We start from the raw sequence: 23,561 nt of genomic DNA, 5'->3' as shown, positions 1-23,561 counted from the left end.
TCAGTATCTCCCATAATGCAAAACACATCTCCTTGCAGATATGTATAACGTTATGCATTAAGGGAAGGGCCACTACCCAGACTAGTTTCAACCTTTATTGAGGTCTCTTCAGTGGGAGCCAGGCCCAAGTGGAGATACCAAGGCAGAAGCATTAGCAAGGTCATCTCTACCTATAGGAGTTGCCAAATGGTGTGCCACCTTTTTATTAAATTACTCAGGATTTAGAGAATGTTGGTGTTGTACCACCTTACCCCAGTCCTGAAGATACTTTCAGGCGCAAACTTTGTTTGCTCACACTTGGATAAAGGATTAAACTAAATTTATTATAGTCTAACCAAGTGAAAAATAAACTTTCAACATCTTTCTGCATCTACCATTCTACTTACAGTAGTAGTGATCCATTCTTGAATGGTAACAAAGTCAAGTTCCTTCCTAACATCTTAATTTTTCATATGATTTTACCATTTATGCAACTTGTTCACTCTTCTAATTTCTTCCCAGAACTCTCGCATATGAGGGTAGTCTAAAATGTTCTCAGCCTAAAAATGAAAAAACGAATTTATAATTTCAAAATTATTTTTATTTGCCAACATAATCTCCCTTAAGATTAATACATTTATTCCAGTGATGATCCAGCACCATTATCCTGTCCCTGTAGTGGTTCTCAGTAAGATCTGTAAAATACCCCCCCCCCTTACAGCTGCAATCATTTCTTGATTCGAAGAAAAACACTGACCAGCAAGGAAGAGTTTTAGTTTTGAGAAGAGAAAGAAGTTAGAGGGGAGCCAAATATAGGGAACAAGATGGATGTTCCAACAATTCATAGTGCATATCCCTTAATTTTCCCATCGCCAAAACACCTTTGTGGACAGGTGCATTGTCCTGATGAAAGATGATTTTTTCTTCTGCAAACTGGGTCTTTTCCTCAGGAATTTTTTCGTCTAGTCTGGTTAAAAGATCGGAATAACATTCACTGGTTATTGTTGTACCCTTTTCAAGATAATTAATAACCAAAATGCTTTTAGCATCCCAAAACACCGATGCCATGACCTTTCCTGCTGATGGAACCAACTTTGTCTTCTTTGGCACTGAACAACTGGTTTCTGTCCACTGTTTCGACTGCTGTTTGGATTCTGGTGTGTAATGGTGAATCTAAGTCTCATCCATAGTAATAAATTGATGCACAAAATCAGTTTTATTCTTTTTAAAATGCTCCGAGCACTGTTCAGAGATTTTCATGCGAGTGTGTTTTTGATCTGCTATGAGCAAGCGTAGCACCCATCTTGCGAAAAGCTTTTTCATATGCAATTCTTCATGCAAAATATATCCTACACATTCTTTTCAAATTCCTATAGTCTCAATAATTTCACTCACTATGACTTTCTGGTCATGCAATACCATATCGTGCACTTGATCAATGATTTCTGGTTTTGTTACACTTTTTGGACATCCTTCACATGGATCATCTTCAAGGCTGGTACGGCCACGTTTAAACTCGGCAGCCCATTTCTTAATTGCCGAAAATGAAGGAGAAGAGTGCCCATAAACTTTTATGAACTTTGAATGTATTTCTTTTGGCATTAAATTTCTTTTACAAAGAATTTCATAACTGCACAACACTCAATTTTATCCATTTCAAGGGATACAGACAACACTTTTGCTTCAGACAGCTGTATAAAACAAATTACAGTGGAACCTCAGTTGTCAAACGCCTCTCATCTCGAACAAATCGGTTCCCAAACATATTTTCCAAACCAAAAACGCACCGGTTTCCAAACAGAATCTCGGTTCCTGAACAGGCAAACCAGCAAACACATGATCCCTGGGCTGAGATGTAGGGCGGGAGAGTGTCGCTTACGCCAGTGCTTCCCAAACTTCTGGATGTCAGGGCCCCCTTTGGAAAAATTAGAATATTTCACAGCCCCCTTGAAAAAAAATCGTAATATAGACATATATTATTATAATATTTATCATATTTATATTCAATACAAAACATACACAGCGAATATTGCAAAAATCAAATGCAAATATTACATTTTTAGCATCTTACATAAACATTTTCTCATATTTTTATATAGATTGATTTATTGTTATTGTACATTTGCAGTACAAGCACATGAAACATAAAACGAGTAGTAATAAAGAAAGAATTAAAAACATAAAAGAAGTTTAATAACAATTTAATGTGATGGATGTGTTTCAATTCTGCTGCACAAAAAGTCAGTGTCAGGTGAAATATTTGAAACTGCAATTCTTAGATTTCTGCTTTGAAATGAAACTTATATGAATAAGCATATTTTTATTAATATTCATTAAGCGGCAAAATATGCAGGAAGCAAAATTTGTGAACCCGCACCAATGTGTGATTTTTTTCCCATTAAAATATAAAAAATAACAAAAATGAAATAATAAATAATAAAAATTAAACACGTTTCTTTAAAGATTAAAAAAACTACTTAGTCTTAAAACATTTTCAATGTGTTTTCATTATTTCACGGCCCCCCTCAACAAATCCTATGGCCCCCAAGGGGGCTGCGGCCCACAGTTTGGGAAGCGCTGGCTTATGCCACAGCCACCTCTCAATCCAGACACCTGCTCGAATTTGCAGCGTCTTTTCTTGATTTTCTTTGTGTTTTGCTAATTTTTTTTATAAATTATTATTAAAGCAAAGTGAAAAGAAAAGTTGTTAGAACCACAATAGGGTTGAAAAAAGAAATCTCATCCAAACATGAAAATGATGTTCATGTCTCGGTTCTTGCTATGCAGTTTGGTATGGCGATATCAATGATCTGTACAATACTCACAAATAAAGAGACGGTCAAGGGAGCTGATGTTGCAAAAGGAGTGAAAGTTCTTACTAAACAAAGGTCTCAGATGATTGAAGAAGTGGAAAAGTTGTTGCTGATTCAGTTAAATGAGAAACAGCGCTAGTGACAGTGTATCTTATGTGTAATTTGTGAAAAAATGAGGCAATTACATGATGATTTGTTTAAAAAACCCTGGTATGAGTGGTGCTAATAGTAAGGCTTGGGTAATCAGGCAAATTTTTATTCAGTGGATCCATAAAGTCATTTCCCCAAATGTTAGAAAATAACTTCAAGAAAAAAAATGGCCATTAAAATGCCTTCTTGTGATGGACAATGCTCCTGCTCACCCTCCAGGCTTGGAGGACGAGTTTGATTTTTATCATAGTGAAGTTCCTGTCCTCTAATCCAGCCCATTGACCAGCAGGTCATTTCGAACTTCAAGAAACTCTACACCAAAGCACTATTTCAAAGGTGTTTTGAAGTGACTTCTGACACAGAATTAACACTCAGAGAAATCTGAAAAAAATAACTTCAATATCCTCCATTGCTTAATATTCTTGACAAAGCCTGGGTGCAAGTGACTTACAAGACCATAAACTCAGCCTGAAGGAAATTGTGGCCGGACTGTGTAGCAGACACAGAGACATTGAGGGCTTTGAGGCCGAGTATGTTGTTGTCGTCGATGACGTTGTGTCTCTGGGCAAAAGCCTGGGCTTAGAAGTTGGTAATGCTGATGTGGAGGACCACAGGAATGAGCTCACGACAGAACTGGAACACCTTCAGAAGGAGCAGCAAAAGATGGTGATTAAAGAAATGTTTCCAGAGACAGAGGAAGGAAGGATTCCTAGTTCTTTGATCAAAGAAATGTGTGTGTGTGAAATGGGGTGAGGTGCAAAGGTTTGTGGAAAGAGATCACCCTTTTTCATCTATATTTTATCTATTTATTGTGTTTATTCTTTTTATGTAGGATTTTATGCATTTTCATTATTTTTGTATGGAATTTTATGCATGAAGTACTGTTGTAAAGGTTTAAATAAGCAATCATCTAGGGTTTGGGAATGGATTATTCCATTTTACATTAATTCTTATGAGGAAATGGTTTCAGTTTACAAACAAATCGGTTTCCAAACAGCCTTTAGGAACAAATTATGTTCAACAACCGAGGTTCCACTGTACTTGATAGAATGACTTGCAATTTCACATGGATGCTTATGACAGATGTACCAACTTAGAAAAAAAAATCTTGCCGATAGTGTTGTCAGATATGGTCGAGGCTGAGAATTTTTCAGACCACCCTCGTATAGCCTCTTTGATCAACTGTTTTACCTAAAAGATAATCAAAGACCAAAAATTGGCCAACTATTTCTAACCCAACTCTCAGCAGTCTCTAATCTGCAAGTTAAAATTGGAGTGAATAGCCTTCTATACTGATAGTTTGGTATTTTCCCATTTCTCTTATTTCATATAAATTTATTTAATTGGCTTCTCTTATACTAGTTTTGCTTGATTTAGTTTGTATACTTCCATATTTAGTTTGCCATCTTTATTAACAATTGTGCCTAAATAGATAAATTCTACTTGTTCTGTAGGTTCTCCAGAATGTGTTTGATGTTTTCCATGTTCATGTCTATTTTCATATTCCATTTTGTTTTTTTGCAGCTAATTTTCATGCCTTTGTTACAGAATCATTCAATTTAGTTAAAAAAAATCCTGAACACTTGTATTGGTTTATTTAGGAGTAAAACATCATCTGCATAAAGCAAAGAGTTAAGTTTAATGTTAAATGTTTCCATTTTTGATATCAGCTTTAATGCCACTTTTCGGCATAATTTTATCTATATATAGATGATAGTAAGAGTGAGATAATATGCACCCTTGTCTTACATATGATTTTACATCAAAATTCTTCCTGTACCTATTTCAATTCTAACTGCTAACTTACAAGTTAAACATAGATTATATATCGAGTTTGAACAGCTTTTATCTTGGCACTTTGTCATATGCCTTTTCCAGATGTATAAAATTTAAATACAGATTCTTCTTATATTCATATTATTTCTCAATTATTTGCCTTAAAGTGAAGATCTGTTCTGACATTCCCTGTTTGGCCTGAATCTCTTGTTCTTCTCCACGTTTTCCTTCTACAATTCCTCATAGCCTCTTCTTAAGTATGCTTGCATAGACATTATATGGAACACTAGGAAAATGCCTGTGTAATTTTGGTATCTCTTTTTTTAAAATTTCCCTTTCTTAGAAGAGTACTGTGAGTACTCTACTCTGATTATTCAGAATTCATCCAGATTAATTATGGAATATAGTCACAGCAAAAATTCGAATCCTGCCGTGGGCATGGATGTTTGTGATTGTCTGTGAAAATACTAATGGTGATGGTCAGCAGGAGATGGCGTTGATGTAGATGATGAAGGTAGTTGCGGCTGGTGGAGTGGTGAGACGGAGAGTTGTAGAGTAGGTGCCCTCCCTCGATGAGTCTTTGGACTCCCTGGAGGTGTAATGTAATAATAATATTGATAAAAACTTTTTACCTCTATACTTGAGCTATTCAGGTTTAAACTACCTTAACTAAATATAAGTACTTCTCTACTTCATGTACTGATATTTACTCTTCAGTGCATCCCTCTTGAATATTTCCATCACTGTTCTGTTACTACTTATCTTAATTAATACTTTTTCCAAATAATTCCTTCATTTCAATGAAGTATTTTCCTTCATTGAAATGAAGGAAAGAACTTTTTCAACAGTTAAAAGAACATTTTGCCACCTTTGTGATATTTATCTTCTTACCAGCCTTCTCATAATCTGTATTTATCTACTTTTACACATAGCAAAACTTTCTTACTGTTTTTTTTTATGTACTCTGTTACCTTACTTGCTAGGAATTTTCAATACACTTTCCTTCCCCCCCCCACTTTAGAGTGACTCTTTAGAGTGCCACTATTTGCTCTGAATTCACTATTAGCTTTGCAAACAAATTCCCACATGCTTCAGGCTGAATTATCACAGTTTCTTCAGATTTTGCCACTAAGTCTTTGAGATCTGTGTTTTTTGTTTTCAAACACTTCCATTTTTCTTGAATAATATTTATATTATCAAGTCTACAGTTCACCTGTAAAAGCTGTCCAACTTTTAAAACATTCTTGCATACTTTTCTTTTCCATATGATACATTAATCTACAATTTATTCAATTACTGTGGTAAGGCAATTTGCTGTTCTGATAATTGAAGGGTCAGATACGTGAAGTACAATTACATGGTGCTCTACATAAGTTGTTGACATGCACAATTAAGTTAATTTAAGTGTGATTGTTCTGAAAGTCATATGCATTTCTGTCATCACCATAGTCTTGGTCTGTATGATAATGATGAGCTGAACAGAAGACCAGTGATATTGAATGACATAACAGCTAGAATGTGTGACAAGAGAAAACCGGAATATGTGGATGCTTGGAGTATGTTTGAGGATAGAAAGGAATTGTATGTGAGAGACCGCTTACATTTGAATCAGGAAGGACGTAAGCATCTAGAGAGATTGCGGTTCTGAACAAGTCAGTGTGTCCCAGGAAGGATGGTAGCAGGGTTGGCCTCTTGTAGGAATGGATACTTGGGAGAAGGGGGACGACATCGGGTAACACTGAGCCCAGTGGAATCTAGAGGGGATAATGCTGGATATAGAAACAACGCCATTTATATGCTTTATACTAATGCCAGGAGTATCCAGAATAAGGGGGAGGAATTGGTGGTGCAGATAGCATCAGCCTGGCCAAAAATTATTGGAATCACTGAGACGTGGTTGACAGAAGAGGATATAATAACAGGAATAGAAGTCGCTCGCTACAGCATTTTTCGGCAGGATAGGAAGGGAAAGCGTGGTGGTGGAGTACTGCTTATGATAAGTGACGACCTATGTCCTCTAAGAGGGGAGACTTTGAAAGGCAGTGACACTAATGATTTTAAAAGCATATGGTGTGAGGTATAGGTGGACAAGACAAGATATTTAGTGGGGTGTTGCTACAGACCTAGGAGCACAGAGGGTGGGGACCAGGAAATGTTTAGACAGTTGAGTTTGGCAAGTGCAAGAAGAATGATTGTTATGGTAGATTTTAACTACAGTAAATTTGGGAGAGGAAGATGCATGTAGCAATAAGAGAATAGAATTTCTAGAATTCTTGAGGGACAAATGTCTTAGGCAACATGTACTAGAAGAAACAAGAGGTTCAAGAGTTTTGGATTTGGTTATAGCATCAGAAGAATTGATAATAACTGAGATGACATCTCTCCCACCAGTTGGAGAGAGTGACCATATGGTTTTGACTTGAAAAATGAATAGACATGCAGGAGTATCAAAGAGATGGGAACGTATGTGGAATTATAAGGCAGGTGATCATAACAGCTTAAGACGTCAACTTAGGGAAGTTTCATGGAGGGAGGAATTGGAAGGCCGGGATATCATTAGTGCGTGCAAAATTGTGAAAGAATATTTGCTAGCAGCAATGGTAAGTTGTAAACCACGAGTGAACAAGAGGACACAATTTGGAGTAAAGTGGATGACAAACAATATTATTTAGGGATTATTATATTATTAGAAATTGCCATATTATTCCATATTTATTATTAGGAATTGCCAATTCCTAATAATAAACAATATTATTAGGAATTGCATGCGAAAAAGAGGCTATGGAAGAGATATAAGGAGACAGGTGAAGAGAAGATGCATAAAGAGTATAAGACACAGGCCAGAAGAGTGAATAGTATGGTAAGGAAGATGAAACTGGAATATGAGAGGAGATTGGCCCTAAGATCCAAAGAAAATCCTAGGGAATTTTTTAGATATGTGGCCAGTAGGAGGAGAAATGACTGTGGAAGAATAACATTGGGAGATAAAAATGGCAATAGAGTGACTGATGCAGAGGACATAGTGGAATTATTCAATGAACACTTTATTGGAGTATTTCATCCTGGAGGTGTCAGTTTTAATGCTAGAGGGACAGGGCAGGTTCGAGGTTTAGAGGTACAGGAGGAGAGTGTGTTTCAAATACTGAGTACTCTGGATGTCAATAAAGCTGTGGGACTGGATAGTATTTCACCATGAGTTTTGAGAGAAGGTGCTAGAGAACTGACAGTGCCTTTAACCTAGCTTTTCAATGAAAGTCTGGCTGCGGGAAAGGTGCCCAGGGAATGGAAGGAAGGTAAGATAGTGCCATTGCATAAGGGTGGTAACAGACTGGAAGTGTCTAATTATAGGCCAGTTTGTGTGTCATCAGTAGTTGTTAAGATCTTGGGGAAAGTAGTGAAGGACTGTATACAGCATTGGGCAGATGAGGGTAATGTTATCTGTGAGAGTCGACATGGATTTGTGAAAGGGCGCTCTTGTTTTAGCAATATACTAGCCTTTTATAATAAAGTTACAAGAACATTAGATGAGGGAAAGGCATATACTGCAATTTTCTTAGACTTAGCGAAAGCATTTGACAGGGTGCCACACGATAAGCTGATATTTAAGTTGCATCACATGGGTCTGGATGTCAGATTGGTCAACTGGATTCAGGATTGGCTGTCCAATAGGTATCAGAGAGTTGTGTATGGTGAGGCAGTTTCAAGGAAGCAGAAGGTTACAAGTGGGGTCCCACAAGGCTCAGTACTGGGACCTATATTGTTTAACCTTTATATCAATGGCATTGTCAGTGGATTGCAAGGGGATATCCAGTTATTTGCGGATGATGTGAAGCTGGGAAGGATTATTAGTAATAGTGGAGATGCGGCAGCCCTGCAAGAGGATTTGAATAAGCTAGATAGATGGGCAAATGAATGGGGTTATCGGTGTAATGCAGCAAAATGTAAGGTCTTGAGATTTGGGAAACATCAATGGGACACTGCATACTGTATTGGAAGAGCTATACTGAAGGAAGTAGGGGAGACAAGAGATCTGGGGTTGATGATAGATAGAAACCTGAACTTTAGGGGACATATTGCAAAGGTGGTGAAGGTAACACAGAGGATTGCTGCAATAATGAGAAGAATGCTGACCTGCAGAGATAAAACAGTTATCATTCCATTGTATTAGATCCTAATCAGACCACACTTGGACTATTGTTCTCAGATTTGGTCGCCAGGATTTGAAGGGGATAAATTAACTGTGGAAAGTGTACAAAGGCAGATAAAAGATGGTTTCAGGACTGTACAATGATAGTTATGAGGATCGGCTGAGGGAATGTGGACTGCAGAGTTTTTTGGATGGAAGGAGGAGAGGTGATATGATTGAGACTTTTAAACTGTTGAGAGGTGGTTACAGGGTTGACACTGGGGAGTTCTTTTGCTTGGTCGAACAGCGGGAGGGAGTGATGAGAAGAGGCCATCCCTGGAAGTTATGGAAGGAAACTGTGAGCAAGAGGGTGTGGAGTGGTTTCTATGCATGGAGGGTGGTTAAGCCATGGAATGCATTTCCTGATGGAGTGGTGAGAGCGAGAATGGTCAATGAGTTTAAGGAGTGGTATGACAGACTTTGTGGTTCTTAGGGGGGACCTCCCCTCGATGAGTCTTGATAGGCTTTGTGTTTCTTAGGAAGGACCTCCCACGATGAGTCTTTTGGCTCCATGGAGGCCTGAATAATAATAATAATAATAATGTTCTCTCAGAAGGCATACAGGACACTATGATATCACTACATGTAAAGTTTACATTATTACTAACTTCCTCTCAAACGTTTTCCTCAAAATTAGTCTGTTATTTGCCAGGACTCCCATAAAACAATAATGGATATTTATTATTATTATTATTTTGCACCTCCATGGAGTCACAAGAGTCATCATGGGAGATCTACTTGAGACCTCCCATTCTGTATTACTCCTTAAATGTATCCACTGTTTGCACTCTTACCACCCCTTTCAGGCAATACATTTCATGCTCCTACTAATCCATTCTCCATTCATCCATTATCTCTTACTTATTGCTTTCTTTTTTTCAAATTTTCTTTTAACAGTTATTGATACAAAAACAAAGCCTTTTAGGCTCATTTTCTATAATTTATGTTTTACACACCAACTGAGAGTTCACTCAAGTGCACTTGTGGGAAATACATCTTTTCTACAAGAGATTACATAGTACTGAGAAAAGGAATTTTAACTTTTTTAAGGTTTCTGCTTGGTCTCTCACAAGAATTAACAGATATAAAACCACTAATAAAAAGGCAAATTAATGAGCTCTTGGGCAACATATATATCTTTTGTGTAGAACACCAAGATAACTTATATGCAGAAGGTTATATTTTTGTGAGCTCTCAGTTACTTTTAAAGGCATTTTGTTTCAAAGACAAACAATGTTTTATTGCTTGGTTTTATTATAAATATCCATTACTATTTTATTTTATTATTATAAAATAGTAATGGATATTTATTATATTATTATTATATAGTGTTATATATCCTTAAAAAAATAATAAACTGCAATCGTTAGAACAATAGTGAATCATCAAAAACTGTTTTCATTTTACTAAATTATTTAAAGAAGATTAATTACCTTCATAGCCTTATTATGCACAGTGCCAATGGAAGGAAAACATCCATTTCTCTGCTGCTTGCTGATAATCCATTTTACAGTGTTATTCACGTTGTCTGGATCAATATAAATGTATCTCTTTGCTTGATAAAATGCACGATGAACAAATGCAGTTAGCCATAAACTTCCTTGAAGATCCCAGTTACCAAAAGTACTATAGGAATAGTCTCTATGTTTATATTTCAGTTGTCTTAAATAGCCTAGAAATTTTAAGTCCAGTTTAGTTATATTTCAGTTTCATCTATAAAAATATTTTAAAGAAATTCTATTATCTTTAGCCTACCCAAAGTACTAATGTGCTATAGATTCACAACCTTCTGTGAGTGGGGATCACTTAAAAAAAAAAAATTATGTACCAGGCTGAACAAGATCTCATAATAATGGAGTACACATATACACATAATCTCGAAATGTAAAATCATATAGCAATTTTATCATTAGTGCACACATTACTATTAGGCAGCATCATTACTATCAATAACAAACATACATACAGTTGAATCCTGTTATGTGCTTCTTATTATATTATCCCTCTTTTTATTTTCATATCTTTTCATAAGTTTCTGCTAGGAAACTTAGGCTTTTGAAACAGCACATCAAACCTTTTCCCACAATATATAAAAGAATGCTGTCAAAGACAAACTAACCATCAAAGACTTTGGGTACTACAGTTAAAAATCTAAATGGATAATGGCATCATTTAAGATGCCAAGGATGAAATTACCTTACAGTTTAATCCTTTATCCAAGTGTAAGCAAACAAAGTTTGCACCTGAAAGTATCTTCAGGACTGGGGTAAAGCAGTACAACACCGGGCAACTCTTTGCAAAGGTGGAGCAAGATAACATCACTCCTATCTCAGTATCTCCCATAATGCAAAACACATCTCCTTGCGGATATGTATAATGTTATGCATTAAGGGAAGGGCCATTACCCAGACTAGTTTCGACCTTTATTGAGGTCTCTTCAGTGGGAGCCAGGCCCAGAAGTGGAGATACAGGCAGAAGCATTAGCAAGGTCATCTCCACCTGGGCCTGGCTCCCACTGAAGAGACCTCAATAAAGGTCGAAACTAGTCTGGGTAGTGGCCTTCCCCTTAATGCATAACCTTATACATATCCGCAAGGAAATGTGTTTTGCATTATGGGAGATACTGAGATAGAAGTGATGTTAGCTTGCTCCACCTTTGCAAAGAGTTGCTCGGTGTTGTACTACCTTACCCCAGTCCTGAAGATACTTTTACTTTCAGGTGCAAGCTTTGTTTGCTTACACTTGGATAAAGCATTAAACTAAATTTATTATAGTCTAACCAAGTAAAAAATAAACCTTCAGCATCTTATTCTAAATCCAGAGTAATTTAATAAAAAGGTGGCACACCTTTTGGCAACTCCTATAGGTGGAGATGACCTTGCTAATGCTTCTGCCTGTATCTCCACTTCTGGGCCTGGCTCCCACTGAAGAGACCTCAATAAAGGTCAAAACTGGTCTGGGTAGTGGCCCTCCCCTTAATGCATAATAACATTATACATATCTGCAAGGAGATGTGTTTTGCATTATGGGAGATACTGAGATGGGAGTGATGTTAGCTTGGTCCACCTTTGCTACAAGTTGTCCGGTGTTGTACTACCTTACCCCAGTCCTGAAGATACTTTCAGGTGCAAACTTTGTTTGCTCACACTTGGATAAAGGATTAAACTAAATTTATTATAGTCTAACCAAGTGAAAAATAAACCTTCAATACCTTACAGTATATGAATGGCATGTGAAAAAAACTGTAGCTAAGCCTGTAAAAATATTAAGACAACAGCTTAGAAAATCTTTGCAGCATGAAAAAAGCCACTGTAAGTATTTATTATCTGATGAATAATAAATATTAGTTTAATCCTTTCCCAGTGCTGTTTCACTCCATTAAGCCTCTTAACATAAATTTCTCCCAGCACATAAACCTTAACACATGAATGAGATTTTGCAAAGCCATTTTACAGGGTACAAGATGACAAGCTAGTTTTTAAGTTATGACATACAGGTTTGGATATCAAGTTAGTGAAATGGATTGGTAACTGGCTTTTTGATAGATATCAGCAAGTGTATATGGGGACGCAGGGTTAGGGAGTAGTCATGTAACAAGTGTTGTTTCCCAGGGTTCAATACCAAATCCATTGCCATTCAATCTTAATGCCAATGATGTTGTCATGAGACTAAGGAGGTATTCAGTTGTTGTTATTATTATTATTACTATTACATGATAATTCCAAGGAGTCCAAAGATTTCATCATGGGAGAGCACTCTACTACACTCCACTATATGCATCTCAATGTCTCACCTACTACTTATTTCTCCAAACAATCACCACACTACTACCATAAACACCATCTATCACTCATCACCACTACCATCACCATCATCACAAACCATGGGCTCACTGCCCATTGGTGTCTAATGCCTCCTTCACTATCTTCTTCCACCTTTCTTTGTCCAGTGCACAGTGTCACAGTTTCTGTACTACCACCACCAACATTATTTTTTTGTCTGTAAATTGTGCATTCTCATATCCAATTTGCTTGTATGAAGGATGAAAAACCCAACTTTGTATGAAGAAAAAACCTGCTACATCCATATTATTATTAAACAAGACCTCATGGAGTCAAAGACTCATCTAGGAGGTCCTTTTATCTCACACACATCTCATCATACCGGGTCTTAAACACATTCAAATTCCTTGCAGACACCACACTCTCAGGCAAGGCATTCCAATCATTCACAACTCTGCACGAAAAAAACCTGCCTCTCACTCCCCTACTCACACCCTCTTTATACAGTTTCCAGGGATGACCTCTGGTTCTCCCCTGATCTCCCACTATTCGCTGTAGAACTTCTCCACCACTGATCCTATAACAACCCCTTACCAACTTGTAGGTCTCTATCATATCTCCCCTCTTCCTTCTCTCCACTAGACTCTGCAAATTACATCTTTTCAATCTTTCCTCATACTCGACATTCCAGAGGTCAGAAACTACCTTAGTCAGTCGCCTTTGGATCCTTTCCAACATCTCTTCATCCTTCTGAAAACCAGGTGACCAAATCTGGGCACAATAGTCCATGTGTGGCCTAATCAAAGCCTTATACAATGGAACAAGAATCTCCCTACTTCTACACGTCAGTGTCCTCCTCATCATTCCCAGAAGTCTTTGTGTTGTCTTCACAATTTTGGCGATGTGTCCCCTAAATTTTAGATCCTTATCCACTATCACTCCCAGATCTCTTATTTCCTCTACTTCCAACAATATATTCTCACCAAGCATAAATTCTGCATCCCATCTTTGTTTTCAAATTTTAAAACCTTACATTTCGCAACATTGAACTCACATCCCCATTTGCTTGCCCAATCACTCAATTTATTCAAGTCTTCTTGCAAGGCCACAACATCTTCACTACTCTTTATGGTTCGTCCCAACTTTGCATCATCTGCAAACAACTGAATATCTCCATCCAAATCTTCGCCAATATCATTAATTTACAAGTTAAATAGTAATGGCCCTAAAACAGATCCCTGAGGCACTCCACTAGTGACTTTCCTTTTCCTGGATATTGCACCCCCATACACAACTTGTTGATACCTATCAGATAGCCAGTCTCCAATCCAATGCACTAATCTACTATCCAACCCCATCTGCTCTAGTTTGACTGTCAACTTATCATGAGGTACTCTATCAAAAGCTTTTGCGAAATCCAAGTATATTACTGTGTATCCTTCTCCTCTGTCCAAGGAAGCAGTCACTTTATTGTAATAAGTAAGTAGATTACTAAAACACGACCTCCCTTTAGCAAATCCATGCTGTCCATCAAAGATTATACCATTGTTGTCAACCCAACTCTGGATCCTAGTTCTCACAAGCTTCTCCAACAACTTAACCACAACACCTGACACACAGATAAGCCTATAGTTTGATGCTTGAGTTCGATCACCTCCTTTATGAAGTGGCACAATCTTGCCCTCCTTCCACTCTTTAGGGACTTGACCAAGTGCAAGACTCGTATTAAAAAAATATGTCAAGGCAGGTGTCAATTCTCTGGCACATTCCTTCAGAATACGCGGTGATATATTATCAAGTCCCACAGCCTTATTTACATCTAGTTTACTCAACTCCCCAAACACCTCTTGCTCACTTACAGTCAGTCTCTCCTCCCCATCATCAACTGCTCTTAATCTCTCCATGAAGTCACATTCACAAGATTGAAAGATCTTTATGAACTGTTCATTAAGTATCTCCACCACACATTCTGCAACAGCTGTCTTTATACCATTTCCTCCAATCAATGTCATCCTTCCATAATCATTCTTTCTTTTGCTGGCTACATATCGAAAGAACTCCCTAGGATTCTTTTTAGCTTCATTAGCTAACTGCTGTTCATACCTCTCTTTAGCTACTCTCACCAACCAAGTCACTCTCCTTGCCTGGTCTTTGTAGAACTCATGAAATTGGTTACTTCCACTTCTCTTATGCTGCCTCCACAATGCCCTTTTTCTCTGTATTGCATGCTTAATCTCTTTATTCATCCATCTCACACCTAACTTATTTAACCTTCTCACCCGTGGTATACATTTAGACATTACATCCACTAGATAGTTTTTGGAAATCCCCCAAGCTGCATTGATCTCTTTTCCAGCTAACTCCTCATTCCATGCTACACCTGCAAGCAGTCTCCTGAGCTCTTCATAATCACCCCCCTTGTAGTTCCACATATACCCTTTTTTCACAGGGGTCCTTGCACTGCTGGCAACCATCCAAGTAATCACCTCATGGTCACTTTCACCAATTGGTGGATGATTTGATACCTCACTGATAATTACATCGGTTAATTATTACACTGATAATTACATCACTGATAATTACATATGCTATCGGCTAACTCACCTTCAATTGAAAAAGCCCATATACTAATTACTAATTAGTATATGGACTTGTATTAGTATATAGTAATAGTTTTATTTAGTATAGTATAGTTTAGTATATATTTAGTATATAGTAAATGGACTCGCCGAACTTTATATAGTTTCTATATTCGGCATGAAACTCTTTGAGTTTCTTATTCGGCTATGAAACAATATGGGATGTAATATCCCTTAACTTAAATAAGCCCATATGCTGTTTGCAGATTATGTCAAGCTTCGGCGGATTATTAGCATTAGTGTGGATGTTCTGTCTTTTCAAGAGGATCTGAATAAGCTGGAAAGCTGGGCAAATAAATGAGGAACTCAGATGTCAGAGAATTTGCTGCAATATATAGAACATTGACCATGACAGATAAAAGGTTGTTGGTCCCAATATACAAAGCTTTGATTAAACCACACTGGATTTCTGCTCAGAGCTAGTCACTGGGATTTGAAGGGGATGAAGTAACCTGAACGTGGGTACAGAGGCAGATAACAAAAATGATCAGGACTGTATGATGATGGTTAATATTATTATTATTATTAAGAGAGACCTCCTGGGATCAGGCACTCATCAAGGGAGGGCATACTATTTGCACCAGATGTCATACCTGTTCTTGAATTCACTGATGCTGCTTGCACATACAACATCTAAATGCAATCCATTCCAATCACTGCTGAAAATTTGTATAACCCTTTCAAAAGTTTGTAAGTCTCAATCATATCACCCCTCTTTCTCCTGTTTGCTAGTGTCTGCAGGCTACAAATTCTCAATCTGTCTTCATAATCAGTACTCCACAATCCTTATATCATCAGCCTGATCAGAGGTATTTAATGTATTGCAAAATTTAAATGCAAACACTGCTGTAGACTTACATGGAATATCAGCTCGGGTGTTGCGTGAATGTGCAAATGAATTGTCAACCCCTCTTACTTGGATATTTAATTTAAGTTTGAACTCTGGTATGGTCCCTAGGGAGTGGAAGTTAGGCAAAGTGGTTCCTTTGCATAAGGGTGGCTCTAAAACTTCGGTAGTTAATTACAGACCAATCACCATCTCAGGAGTAGTGGTAAAAGTATTGGAAAAGTTGGTTAAAGACAAAATTCAAGAATAGGTGGATCAGGATATGATACTCTATAGCAGGGTTTCTCAAACTGTGTTCCGCAGAACACAGTTTGAATAGTGTTCCGCGAGAAGTTATGAAATTTGTCATTTTAGTTTTCTAAGCATTTTTCATGAATAAATATTTTATAGTAAAAATATTCTGAGGAGAATAATATTAGTGAATATGTCGAAAGGCTCAGACCCAGAACACCTAATGACATCTGTGTATCATTAATTTTCACACATCGAAACCTTTCAACATTGGGGAAAGGGAATACCGCTGTTTATGACTGGTCGTAAAAATTGCCTGCAAGCCCATTACAACAATTGGTGTCATATCTTCTGTTTTCAAAACTGAAGGAAATGACATCTGTGTTGCAAATGTCAGTGACCAAGCAGTATATTTTTAAACATGGAAGTATTCATGAATTATTGTTAATTTTCACACATTGAAATCTTTCAACAATCGGGAAAGAGAATACTGCCGTTTATGACCAATCATAAAAATTGCCTGCAAGTCGATTACAACAATGGGCGGCATGTTCTCAAAACTGAACGAAATAACATCTGCGTTGCAAATATCAGTGACCAATCAGCAAGGAAGTAAAAAGAAAATTTTTCCACTGAAATTGAAGATCAAGGTAGTCTGTATCCGGTTCTTAAATCTATTACTACTGAATACTTTCTTCACAAGTTCGTATTGCAGTATGTAAGTGCTTGTTCTGAAACCGGAGTGCCGTGATTTTTTTAAAAGTAACAGGAATACAGAGTTAAAATTAATATGAATAAGAGACAAGGCGCTTTGTTTAATTTTGGTATTAAGAAATCTCTTATTGAAGGTGTTTGTGACGGAACATATAGTGAGTCATCCACCTTAAGCCTACAAAGATCTCCAGGATGTACAAAAGGAGGGAAAAACTACCAGCACACAGGAGAAAAAGTCTGCATTCACTCGTAAGTACTTATAATAATATTATAAATGTATTTGGTGATCAGAATGGGATATATCAATGAAAATCAGCACAAATTAATTTAATGATGTTTGCCTGAAGAAACTATGACATGCTACAACATTTCATTAGTCCAGTGATTGATAACTAATTTAAATGTAATTTATATTTGTCAACATGCCACGCCATATACATAAGTATACTAATACTCTTTATGATTATTCCATAATTAATTATTAATACTTATGTTAATGTATGAACTTTAAAAAAATTTGGAAAGGTATTTACGAGTAAATTTCTTGGGACCGGGCCCTCGAAAAAAAAAAAAAATCAGCTAACGCCTTTTTATTCCCGTATATAGGGAGTAGGCGAGGCGACTTTTAGAAAAAGAATTCTTCTTACTCTTTTAACTAATTTTATAATTAATATCCGATTTATTTCGAACTGTTTAATTTTTGTTACTGAACATTTTATCAAATCATTCTTATTACAATTGCTTTTACATTATTTGATACGGTTTAGTACTTTTCTAACAAGTATTGTTACAATTCATATTTACTTTTGTGTGTTGCAGTCTTTTTTTACTATTTTGCATTATTCATTTACTTTTATATTATTCGACATTTCTTATTTATAATCATTGTTTTTCCATACTAAAGTTACCTTTACAACACAATTCTATTTGTTTTTATTATAGCTCTGACAAATATTGGAATTTGAATATTATTGAAAAAATACCCATGGATTCTTGTTTAAGACAGGAACTTTAACAGAAGGAGGAGCAAGTATTTCTGCTGACACATCTACTCGTATGATTGGAGAAGATATGGAAATGCAAACTGTGGTTTCTTCAAAAGCTAATATTAAAGAACAAGAGTCATCTAGAACAGACCAAAACGGAAGTACCATTTTAAATTATGGATTTACGTGTATTGGCAATACACTTGCTCCTCATGTTTTGTGTAATAAAATACTAGTAAACAGTTCTTTGGCTCCAGCTAAATTTTATAGGCACTTCAAAACGAAACACACTGATTACAAAGGAAAAGATATACATTTTCTAAGAGATGACGTGACTCACTAGAAAAATCTAAACTTCAAATGGCTACAATTGCTTCAACTGAAAATGCAACAGAGGCGTCTTTTCGCGTGAGTTACTGCATTGCACTTCATGGTGAAGCTCATACAATTGGTGAGATGCTCATTAAGCCTTGTGTGAAAGACATTGTATCATGCATGTTAAACGAGCAGGTTGCTAAAAAAATAGATGCAGTACAATTATCAAATGATATTGTTTCACGCCGCATCAAAGATCTTTCTGCTGACATAGAAAAAGAGCTAATTCATTGACTTAGACTTTGCAGTGAATATTCATTGCAAATGGATGAATCTACAGATGTCGCAGGACTCACTGTATTACTAGTGTTTGTTCGTTACATATTTGATAAAAGTATTGAAGAAGATTTACTCATGTGCGAATAACTACAAGAAAAAACTACCGGAGAAGATATATTGAACTGTATTAATAATTATATTACAGGAAATCGGTTGGGAGAAGTGTATTGATATTTGTACAGATGGTGCTCAAGCAATTGTAGGAAAGATGAAGGGAGTTGTAACACGTATCCTGCAAGTAGCTAAAAGAGCCACCAAAAGTCATTGTGTTTTGCATAGACAAGCAGTAGTAACAAAAAGAATTCCTACATATTTAAAAACTATTTTGGATGAAACCGTAAAAATGATCAACTATGTAAAATCTCGACCACTTCAATCCAGATTATTTAAAATTTTGTGCAATGAAATGGGTAGTGTAACGCACTTTTCTTACATACTGAAGTGAGATGGCTATCCAGAGGAAAAGCATTATTGAGGCTTTTTGAACTTCATAGTCAGTTAATGGTCTTCTTGATGTCACATAATTTAGGACAAAATTTTATTGAATTATTAAGAAATTCTTCATGGTTGATGAGTCTTGCATATCTGGCAGATATTTTTACAAAGTGCAATGAAATTAACTTATCGTTACAAGGAAAGAATATTATAATTTTAAATACAAGAGATAAAATTGCATCTTTTGATAGGAAGTTGAAATTCTGGATTTCTACAGTTGAACAGAATAATTTTGATTGTTTTCCCACCTTGCATGAATTTTTGACTGAAATAAATTCTAAAGTAAATGAAGAAGTATCTAACGTAATTTTAGAACAATTGCATGACTTGCAATCAAACCTTTTGCAATATTTGCCAAAATCAGTGAGGATAATTCCTTGGTTCTGAATCCATTTACAGTGACAGCTAAGCCACTGTAAATGGATTCAGCGCAAGTGACTATAAAAATCTAATTGACTTAATTAGTGACTCTGATTTAAAATAAAAATACAAGGAACTGCCAATAAATGATTTCTGGACAAATTTAACACACGAGTACCCAGCGTGTCAAAACTAGCTATTCTTGTTTTACTTCCTTTTACAACGACATATTTATGTGAGGCAGGATTTTCATATTATGCTGCAACCAAATCAAAGCCCAGGAACAGATTCGATGCTACACCAAATATGAGAATTCAACTTTCTAATATTGTGCCTGATATCAAACGAATTTGTAATTCAAAGACCCAAAAACATCGGAGTCATTACGAACTTAATTTGCAATATACGTTTTACTATTTTTATGTGTTTTGTTTTTACTAATTAACATTTCACAATAAATTATTGTTTTTTCTTAACACTTAGATTTACTCATTTATTTTATTTATATTTACCTAACCTACAAAACCAGCACACAGGAGAAAAAGTCTGCATTCACTTGTAAGTACTTATAATAATACTATACATTTTTGGTGATCAGAATGGGATCACAATGAAAATCAGCATTGTGAACAGTGAAAATCAGCATTGTGAACATCACAATGAACAGCACAAACATTGTGAACAGTGAACAGTGAAAATCAGCATTGTGAACATCACAATGAACAGCACAAATTAATTTAATAATGGTTTAATCGATGTTTAATTAATTATTAATTAATTGGCAATCATTATTAATTAACAATTATTAATTAACAATTGAATAAGCTAAATTACCAATTAATTATTAATTAATACATTATAAAATAAGCAAGGTGTTCCGTAAACATTTCAGGATTTGTGAAGTGTTCCGTCGTAGAAAAAGTTTGAGAAACCCTGCTCTATAGAGGCCAACATGGTTTTGTTAAAGGTATATCCTGCCTTAGCAATCTATTAACTTTTCATAATAGAATGACATCTGAGTTGGACAAAGGAATTGGCTACGCAGTGGTACTTCTGGATTTTGCTAAGGCTTTTGACAGGATACCCCATGGAACACTGTTATGCAAATCCGAGCAGATGGGAATGGATACTAAATTGGTGATATGAATAGGAGAATGGCTCAGGGAGAGATGCCAGAAGGTGTATGGAGGAGCTGAGTCCATAATGAGGCAGGTGACCAGTGGTGTGACTCGGGGCTTGTGCTTGAGCCATTGTTGTTTAATTTGTATATAAATGATATAGGAAATGGCTTACAGGGAGATATTTAGTTGTTTGCTGATGATGCAAAGTTGGGTAGCACAATAAAAAATCAGGCTGATGTTGAAAGTTTGCAGGATGATTTAAATAAGCTGGTAGAATGGGCAAAAGATAATGGATATCAGTTCAATATGCAAAAGTGTAAAGTCATGCATTTTTTGATTAAAAGATTACCAGCTGTATACTACATTGATGGAACAGTACTCCAAGAGATTGATGAGGCTAGGGACTTAGGGGTGTTAGTAGATAGGGAGATGAAGTTCAGAGGACACATTGCTAAGGTGTCATCTATGATAGGATTACTTGGTTGTTGAGGAACACACTGACATCCAGAGGTAAAGAGGTTATTATTCCTCTTTATAAAGCCTTGATACTTCCACATTTGGAATACTGTGTTCAGGTCTGATTACCTGGATTCCTTGGACATGAGGCTGTTGAGAGAGTTCAGAGAAGAGTGACCAAGTTGGTGAGTGATGTAAAAAATCCTACATTGATATATTGAGAGCTTGTGAATTGCAGAGGTTGGTTGATAGGCGGAGAAGCAGGGATATGATAGAAACATTTAAATTACTGAAAGGTTTTTATAGGATTGATGCAGGGGAAATATTTCAGCTGTGTGATAGTGATGGAAGAACAAGAGGTCATCCCTGGAAATTAAAGAAGAGTGTGGTTAACAAGGATGTCAGAACAAGGTTTTTTGCCTGGAGGGTGAGGAATGAGTGGAATTCATTGCCTGACTTAGTTGCGAGCTCTTCATCTGTAAATGAATTTAAGAAGAGATATGACAGATATTGTTTTGATAGTTTGGGTATCCCGCGATGAGTCTACTGACTCCATGGAGATACCCGTAATAATAATAATAATTTTTGACACTTTCTCCAATGTATCAGAATCACCACAGAAACCAGGAGACCAGATCTGTATGCAGTAGTCTAAGTGAAGTCTTATCAAGGCTTTGTAAAGAGGCAAAATAACTTCCTTTGCTTTACATGTCAAGGTTCATTTCAGCATTGCAGTTATTCTCTGAGTTGTATTTATAATCATATAATAAATTTAGTTTAATCCTTTATCCAAGTGTGAGCAAACAAAGTTTGCGCCTGAAAGTATCTTCAGGACTGGGGTAAGGTGGTACAACACCAGGCAACTAGTTGCAAAGGTGGAGCAAGCTACCAACACTCCTGTCTCAGTATCTCCTATAATGCAAAACACATCTCCTTGCGGACATGTCTAATGTTATGTATTAAGGGAAGGGTCACTACCCAGACTAGTTTCGACCTTTATTGAGGTCTCTTCAGTGGGAGCCAGGCCCAAGTTGAGATACCAGGCAGAAGCTTTAGCAGGTCATCTCTACCTATAGGAGTTGCCAAATGGTGTGCCACCCTTTTTTAATAAATTACTCTGGATTTAGAGAAAGATGTTATAAGTTTATTTTTCGCTTGGTTAGAGTATAATAAATTTAGTTTAATCCTTTATCCAAGTGTGAGCAAACAAAGTTTGCGCCTGAAAGTATCTTCAGGACTGGGGTAAGGTGGTACAACACCAAATGTATTTATAATCTTTAAACTTCCACTTCCTGTCTACTCTCCAAGTCTACAAACCTGTCTAACTTCCATGTCTACCCTCCTGTCTACAAACACCAAGATCTCTTGCCTGATCAGTTTCTTCTAGCATAATCCCACCATAATACAACATTGGATATCTAATCATACTAAAGTGTATGGCTTTACATTTATTAACATTGAACTGATAGCAATTTTCACATGCCCATAATTCCAGCCTATTCAAATTATTCTGCAAGTACTTCATATCAGCAGCACTCCTGATTACCCTACCTATCTTTGCATCTTCAGCAAATAGCTGTATGGCACATGTGAAATCCTTCCCAATGTCATTAATCTACAGACTGAATAACAATGGACCAAGGACTGATTCTTGAGACACACCACTGGTTAACTTGAATCATGCAGATTCATGCCTGATTCACCTCCCCCCATACACTACTTTTTAATATCTGTCAGTCAGCTATCCTCTTATTCATGCCAATAATTTATAATCCAATCCCATATTCTCTATCCCATATGCGTTGTTAATTCCGTAAACTAATTACTAGTTATGTATGACCAACATATAAGCCTTGCTACTAGAATCATATTCTCCAATTTATCAAAAGCCTTAGAAAAATTCAAAAGTATTATGGTGTATCCATTCTCCTTATCTGAGGGTAACATTATTACAGAATGTGAGCAAGTTGCTAAAACATGACCTTCCACTAGTAAACCTATGATGTTTGTTGCAAAGTAGAGATTCTCTGTCAACCCATTTCTGAATGCAACCCCTAACAAACTTTTCCAAAATCTTCACCACCACCACTCCCAAGTCCCTGGCCTCATCAATCTACTGGAGTACAGTTCCACCAATGTGGTATACTGCTGCTAATCTTTTCACCCCAAAATGCATAACCTTACATTTTGTCACATTAAATTGACATCCATTCTACTTATCCCAGAACTCCAATCTATCCAAGTCGTCCTGCAAGATTTTGACATCTACTGCATTCACTATCGCCCTACCCAACTTTGCATCATCAGCGAACAAATGAACTGTTCCTCTTAGATCCTTCCCTATATCGTTAATGAACAAATTAAACAGCATT

At 36.6% G+C, this 23,561-nt stretch overlaps 1 protein-coding gene across 1 annotated transcript in view; it reads right to left on the bottom strand.

Annotated features, from left to right (window-relative positions):
* Positions 1–23,561, bottom strand: part of LOC150099792 (alpha-2-macroglobulin-P-like) — a 524,250-nt gene that overhangs the window by 132,439 nt on the left and 368,250 nt on the right. The window contains exon 24 of the mRNA XM_090403491.1: positions 10,338–10,576. Coding sequence (XP_090259617.1) covers positions 10,338–10,576 — 239 coding nt within the window. The remainder of the gene's footprint in view (positions 1–10,337; positions 10,577–23,561) is intronic.

Source organism: Typopeltis vanoorti, chromosome 14 (genome assembly GCF_054136105.1).
Source record: "Typopeltis vanoorti isolate ZY-2024b chromosome 14, IOZ_Tvanoo_1.0, whole genome shotgun sequence".
NCBI lineage: Eukaryota > Metazoa > Arthropoda > Arachnida > Uropygi > Thelyphonidae > Typopeltis > Typopeltis vanoorti.
The sequence above is the reverse complement of the archived record's forward strand: the minus strand, read 5'-3'. Positions and strand labels throughout refer to the sequence as shown.